At 38.2% G+C, this 7,631-nt stretch overlaps 1 protein-coding gene across 1 annotated transcript; it reads right to left on the bottom strand.

The window, feature by feature from the left end:
* Positions 1-1,329: 1,329 nt before the first annotated feature.
* Positions 1,330-7,324, bottom strand: LOC130220785 (GTPase IMAP family member 3-like). Its single transcript, XM_056453028.1, has 3 exons — positions 7,240-7,324; positions 3,715-3,775; positions 1,330-3,631 (listed from the first exon to the last, which is right to left on the bottom strand). The coding sequence occupies exons 2-3, from the start codon at positions 3,724-3,726 to the stop codon at positions 2,615-2,617; spliced, it is 1,029 nt and encodes a 342-aa protein (XP_056309003.1). The 5' UTR covers positions 3,727-3,775; positions 7,240-7,324; the 3' UTR covers positions 1,330-2,614.
* Positions 7,325-7,631: the final 307 nt, after the last annotated feature.

A 7,631-nucleotide genomic window follows, 5' to 3' on the forward strand; every position in this document is an offset into this window, starting at 1 on the left:
CGGAGATACGTCATTCGCTTACGCAACAAGCCAGAATGAAAACAAAAAACCCGCCATGTTTGAAATACACAGCGAGAGATTACAGCGGGATTATAAATACATATAATAACGAGCCATGGACGATCTGAGCTCAAACAAACCTTGTTGCCGTCTGGATGAACAGCCACAAAGGCAAGAAGAGCAGATTTACCCTGTGCCCCGTAGTTTTTACGAGTCAGTCTGAGGCGCGAGCGGTTTCACTTTCTTGCTAACATTATATCTGAAATAACAAACTTCTAGAGCTGATGATAATAACCTGTGCTTGATTATTGACGTGCTTTTGAAACCCGATCCTGTCAGACACTGACAAACACGAGAGTGAAGCGCGAAGTAACAAAGGAGAAGCCGGAAAAAATGTATAACTAACTTATTATCTTCACATTTTGGACTAATATGAACCGGGAATGACAGAGGCTACATGTGCTGCTGAAGATTACAGACACAGATGAGAGGTTTTCACTGACTGTAGGCTATAATTTGTGTTGTTTTGAACCTAAATACGGACTAAATGTCTGCTATATGTAGTTCTTCTGTAGTTGGGAACATAACGGAGACTTTAAGGGGCTGTATGTGTTTATATGTTCATTTGTTTAGTTAATTAATTACAGACGTTACAGTAGGCTGTTTCGCACTGTCATTGATCTGCAGTTATAATCAGCTCATGTTCATTGAAAAGTTACTAATAAACATTTCTACACAAGTATTTGTGTATGAAGCGTCTGTTTTGTGAGAAGAGCTTCTCATATGATATGTGAGTGACCCGTACAGCTTTACTTTGACTTTTCCTCGAGCTAGAATGACGTCGACTGAAACTTTCTGTCATACACCACGCCCACCAAAAGGGTACCCTTGTTAGTGGAAACGCAAGCCTGATAAAGGTGACCTGTACCAAACCGAACCGTACCGTATCAGTCAGTGGAAAAGAGCCATAAGTAACGTGTTTGGGTGCTTCAGGAATCCTCAGGGAGCCTTGTTTATTGAATTACTTTAGACTTGTGACACCACCGTAGAAGACAAAGAGCAAAAGCCAACTGTGAGGGGCCAAGGCAAAGTGATTCATATAAGTCCTTTTGAAATATGAGACAGTGCTCACTGCTCAACTCTTCCTTCACATGTTTGAGCTTACATCCCCCATTCAAAATACCTACAGACAAGGGGTGTAGCTGCGTTCCATTGCTGCTATTGTTGGTAGAGCAAGCAAGTTTTTTTTACGCATAAAAGTCAGAGTTCGTAGGCAAAATAGATGCAAATAAAAACGTCTTTATTTTCCAATAAACACAATTCCTTCATCAATATTACACTACTTTCTTTACCTTAAGTAACAGTCAAAGTTACGTCACGGTCAAAAACTGTGCTTCCTACCAATGCTTTCTTTCTCCATGCAGTGAAGCCACAGTTATATAGTCTGGTACTGCCACCTTGTGGCCAATCACCAATATACAATAAATGGCTTCTACAAGGAGAATGGTTATAATCACAGCTCAATGTCTGGTTGAGGGGACAGAAGAGGGTCTCAGAAAGTGTGCCAGGGATTTTGATGGAGTTAAGTGTGCAGCTGATGGGTTTGTGAAGTTGGCTAATGGAAAGTTGCCAGAGAAGGGAGAGTGTGTGCTTGTAGTACAGGCTGCGCTTTCTGAAAGAAGGATCAGAAAGAAGAAAAAGATGCCAGGAGAGCTTGCAGAAGATGAGCGGCTGCCATCAGCAGATGCTGACTTCAGGGTAACACAATGTCATTATGGACACAGTAATAGACAGTATGCACAAGTGGTTTTATGCTAATGAAAAACTTTGTTCTCATCTTGCCTGTTCAGGCCCTAAAAACTTTGTTCATGTGAGGAAAAATGGAGTCCAAAGCTCAGCTCTGGAAGAAATAAGCACATGTCTGCTTAAATTTAACAAAAGAGCTACAGTTTGTGGTGAACTGTGCAGCATTGCATCTCAGTGGGACAGACTAAAGATGTCCCCTCTGCAAGGTTACATTGTCAGGACAGCCAGTGAAATGCCACAATAAAGTGATGTTGATCCTTCCGTGGAACAGCAGGATGTAGAAACTAGAGAGCAAAACTGGTTCCTCTTGTAAAAACTGCCATTTGTGTCCATCTCATTCTCTCTTAGTACAATCTTCTAACTGACTCCTACCATGTTATTGGACTCACCTACAAGTTGCTATTAACTCTGTCAATCACACAAGTAATGGGAGAAGTTTTTCAATATTGAAATTCATAAAAAAAACTGGCTCAGAAGCACTTTAACACAGAAGAACCTTGAGGCATTCATGCTGATGAGCACTGAGGAGGAAAATACTCATGTCTTTGCACAATAACACTGTGATAAACAAAATTTCTGAGACCAGTAGACTGCTGAGGCATTTATTAATGTTTTAATGATTTACTTAAAACTGGGACACTCATGAGGAGAAGAAGAAATGAATGGACTCTCCCACATCAGTCTACAGAGAATCCCTGAGCAAACTCAAGTAATGAAGCCACACATAAGCATCCACAGTGAAGAGTCTTTCTTACTCATTAACACACACACACACACACACAAAACAGAATTACACTGATCATGTAAATCAACTGAAAACACATCGATTTTTTTCCTTTTTCTGACCCTTATAGTTTCTATTTTTTTTATTGAATTGTTTGTTTTTCTTACTTCCTGCTTTATTTAATGTCATCTGCTGTTCTCTCTCTTTATTCTCTTTCTCTTCTCTCCTCTTCTCTTCCTCATATTCTCCCCTGACTCGTATATCTGTCTCTCGTCTGTCTCTCTCTAATGCCATCTGCTCTTCTCTCTTTCTAATCTCCTCTTCTCTCCTCTGTTTTTCCTCGTCATATTCTCTCCTGACCTGTATCTCAGTCTCTTGTCTGACTCTCTCTAATGTAATCTGATGTTCTCTCTCTTTCTCCTCTTCCTCTCTCATCTCCTTCTCTTCTCTCCTCTTCTCCTCCTCCTCCATCATCTCCAGTGTATAGGAGTAGTGTGAGTTCTCAGACACCAGTCTCTCTACTTTCTCCATCAGTTCAGTCACCTGTCGACTGTTTGCTGGAGCTTTAATGTTGAACTCATGATATCTGTGACCATACCGATTAATGAAATCAGATAATTGGGTGTTTCCCCTGATCAGTTCTCCTAGTGTCCTCATGTGTGGTTTATCTGCATGAGTGAAGAGCACCAGAGTAAATCTGAGAGCTTCTGCACCAAACTTCTGCTCAAACCAGTGGATGAACTCCTGCTCCTGCTCAGTGAAGGTGCTTAAAGGCAGAAAGAGCAGAATAACATGAGCTCCTGGTGCACATGACCGAAGAGTGGTCTTCAGCTCAAAGTCTGAGTCAAAGTCAGTGTGTGTGGAGAATCTGAAGTCTGGAGTATCGACCACTGTTACTCTGCGGTTATTCACAGATCCAGTGTGTGTTTGACTGACTCTCGTCACTGATGAAGAGCTTTTCCTGGACTCAAACACTGAAGCATTGAAGATCATGTTTCCTGTGATGCTTTTCCCAGACCCGGTTTTCCCAATCAGCAGCAGCAGCCGGTGTTTGACAGAAGATTCATCTCCATCTGTCCTCTGTGCCGTGTTCTCAAAGCTCTAAAACACAAAATAACACAATGAAAATCAGCTGCATCTGCAATATATGATTGCACATTAATAAATGTTTAATGTTGACTCACCTGATACATCATGGTCCCGTTTGATTTTTCAGATGACACTTTCACCAAGATTTATTGCAAACTAAACAAGAACAACAACACTGCAGATTTATAAAACACAAAGATGACTACATTTCATTTCTTAAAATTGTCTATTAATATCTATTTCTCTTAGCACTTAAATCCTACAGTTGATCAAAGGAGTACTTTTTTTAAACATTTCAGCATATTTTCAATTGTGTTAGTACAATACACATAATCACAGAATATCATTTTCGCTGCACAAAATAAGTCTATACAAATGCCATGCCACAGCTATATTACCCCGCAGCTCAAGACCAGTTACTCACTGAAGCTAGCCTGGTCAGTACCTGGATAGGAGACCACATGGGAAAATCAGATTGCTGTTGGAAGTGTTGTTAGAGAGGCCAGCAGGGGGCGCTCAACCTGTGGTCTGTGTGAGTCCTAATGCCCCAGTATAGTGAAGGGGACACTATACTGTTAGTGGGCGCCGTCTTTCAAATGAGATGTTAAACCAAGGTCCTGACTCTCTGTGTTCATTAAAAATCCCATGGCATTTCTGGTAAAAAGTAGGGGTGTAACCCGGTGTCCTGGCCAAAGTCCCTCAATCGGCCCTTACGATCCTGGCCTCCCAATCATCCCCATCCACCGAATTTGCTCTATCACTGTCTCTTTCATACATTTGTCTATTATTCATTATTGATCTTTATGTTTAATCAATAAATCATTGTTATGAATCACATCCTTATTGTTCATAGATTTTCAGCTTGTTTGATTGTTGTCTGATCATTTGTAAATTAGAAATTTCTGCAAGAGATTTCAGAAATTCCAATTATTAATTTTCACCTGATGATCACAATTGGATCTGTGTAGGAGTTACTTTTTTATATTGTAGTGATTTTGTGACTAGATGTCGCTAAATGATAAGTGTAACTAATGCTGAGTTCAGACTGCAGGACTTTCAAAGTAGTCATGTCACAGATGTTTTCACTGCATGACTATCTGGGCTAGCATTGTATCGCTGCTTTGTTTACACTGCAAGATGGATCGGCGACAGGGGCTTTCACATTGCATTACTTTACAATAGGAGAATCGTCGACAACTTTGGCCAAATGACGTCTCACACCCCAAAACACGTAGTATATCTTTTGTTATTAACTACATAAAGAAGCCTTTAATGGGGTAGAAAATGTACATATTTGTTCACCTGGGTTTGAAGGGAATTAGCACGACACAGGTGCTCCTGTCAAACCTCCGCTAGTTTTTCCTCCATTTCTTCGGTCCAAATAAAGCGAAAATGAGCAATTTTAACTTCTCACTCAACCTCCTGCTGGCCTGTAGATACCCACACTAGTGAATACTGCTCTCTCATTGGCTGTAGGTGATCGCCGATGTTATTTTCAGACAAAGCTCATTTCACACGGCATGATTTGATTCGCTGACAGCTCCAGATATTCAGCATGCCAATTATCTCCCAGGCATAGGCGACTCATCAGTGATTCCCTCAGATGGCGTCTTTGATAGTTCATACTGTGTGATAGTCACTCACGTGAACGAGCACTGATTTGCCTGTGATTTCAGCCATTTGTCGGCGATTTCTCAAAACCTGTTGGTGAGTCAAAATCGGGGCTAAAACCATGCAGGCTGAACTCGGCATAAGGTGCCTTTGTAAGCATGGAAAAGCGTCAGTAATGGGAAAGCACGCGTTTTTTGACCGTGCTAACAGGTAACTTGCTTGCTAGTGTGGGAATAATGCAGTGTTTAGATATGTGCTGTGTGTACAAGGTACAAAGTTTATATGCACATGCTAATGAAGAAAGGAGAAGCAAAGATTGAGGCTTTGTTTTATTCACTTGCACAAATTAAAGACATTCTGCTTGAATCAACCTCAGCATGCATGGACTCTGACTGCACGCGTGAAATACGTGCTCACCCTGTTACCGGCAACAACAGCAATGGAAGGCTGTTATAATTTGCATTAACTAACTTGCAAAGTAAAATTTAAATTATATTACAGTACATATTTTTTTTTTTTGCTAGTGTGTGTAAATTAATTGATGTGTTCTCATATAGAAACTAGATAAATGGAAATATACACAAATTACATTGGAGTTTACATATATTTTTACATATACAACATGCAACATATTTCAAAATATAGCAATATAGCAAAACTGTCTGTTTGCATATTTGCAACCATTTTATATTCAAATTTTTTTTTTTAACTATAGAAATTACAAACATGTTCATATATATATATATATATATATATATATATATATATATATATATATATATATATATATAGGTTTCTAATCTATTGATTAACACTCATTCTTGTCTTGTCTTTTGTCTGATCCAAAGGAGGGTCAACTAATTACTAAACCCAAAGGTTTACATACTTTTTCTTGCAACTGTGTGTGTGTGTGTGTGTGTAAACAGCCATTTTTATATTATTTTTTTTATATCTCTTTCATATATAGCATATTTAATATATGTGAAATCCAAATATTTATGTAATTTGCATTGATTGGCATATATCAGATTTCTTTAGAGTTGCTTTGAACAAGTTTCCATGTTGTATACATAAAAAATTGCATTTGTAATGGCTGTGTATACAGTTGTACTGCACTATAATATAAATTCAGCACTTGAATCAGTGACCTTCTTGCAATGAGGCAACAGTGCTAACCACTGAGCCACCGTGCCGCCCCGCAACAATGTTTTAAACATCAAAATTAGAAATGTAAGTTATTTTATAAAAATATATCAGTATGTAAGGTCTAGTTACCAGTGTGAAACTAAAACAGGTAGTATTAATGGATACTTTTTACTTAATTACATATTTGAGACTTTACTTTTACTTTGGTAAAAGTTGAAGTACTGACTACACTTTTGTATTAGAGTCATTTTACACAGTCGTTTACTTCTACTCAAGTAAAGGATGTGTGTACTTTTGCCATCTCTGCACTTTATTTATGAAAATTAGACCAAACCAAATGAAAACCAAAATACTGCAGCGAAAATGAAACTGTAATTAAATCCCCAAATAACCCTGAAATCTGATCTGGGGGCCCTGCTTAACTATTGTGCAATGCATATAAGGAGGATTGGCTTATTTAAATATACAGATATCACTTTTCTTGTCTCTAGATACAACGTACAGTAACTCAAACTTTGGGTAAGTGATGAAGTAAGTAATAAAATGCAGTTAGAAACATGACAAGGCTCACTTCTATTCAAATAGACATGATATAATAGTACAAGCACAGTTTGAATGTTGTGGACATTTATTACACAAATTGCTTCTTAATTGGTTCTGGATGTTTAGTATTTGCTTTCAAGGTCGATTCAAGAATCAAGATCATGATCAAGATCTGGTTAGTTTAATGTTTCACAAATATAGCTAAATATTTATTTTTTATAACATGTCAAAGTATTATAAATGGAAGCATTCACAAAAGAAAACCAACTACTTTCAGCACAATGAGTTTGTTAAATATAGATTAATATAATTGTACTCACGGAGACGAAGTAAAAACAGTCGAGCTAAGATGTCTTCAGTCTTCAGTGAGCTTCAACAAAATGTCGGATACTGTATTACTTTCACTTTTAACAACAGCATTACTGAATGATGTGATGCTGTTTACCTCCAGCAGAAGGCGCTGTGACTCTATCAGCTGAACCGGCAATGAATGCCATTGAAACATTTTCTCTGAAGCATAAACATGTTCACGTAAATGTGGGCAAATCTGACTGTGTAGTTGCCACAAAAAAATAATTTAATATTATGTAGGCCTACTGTAAATCGCATTGTAAATGTAGTGCATTTTAAATAAACAGGTATCCATCATATTTAGCACAAACATAATTAAGCATTACCTTTTTATAACAAATTGTTCACACTAATGTGGGAC

The sequence above is a fragment of the Danio aesculapii genome, chromosome 3 (assembly GCF_903798145.1).
Source record: "Danio aesculapii chromosome 3, fDanAes4.1, whole genome shotgun sequence".
In the NCBI taxonomy this organism is placed as follows: domain Eukaryota; kingdom Metazoa; phylum Chordata; class Actinopteri; order Cypriniformes; family Danionidae; genus Danio; species Danio aesculapii.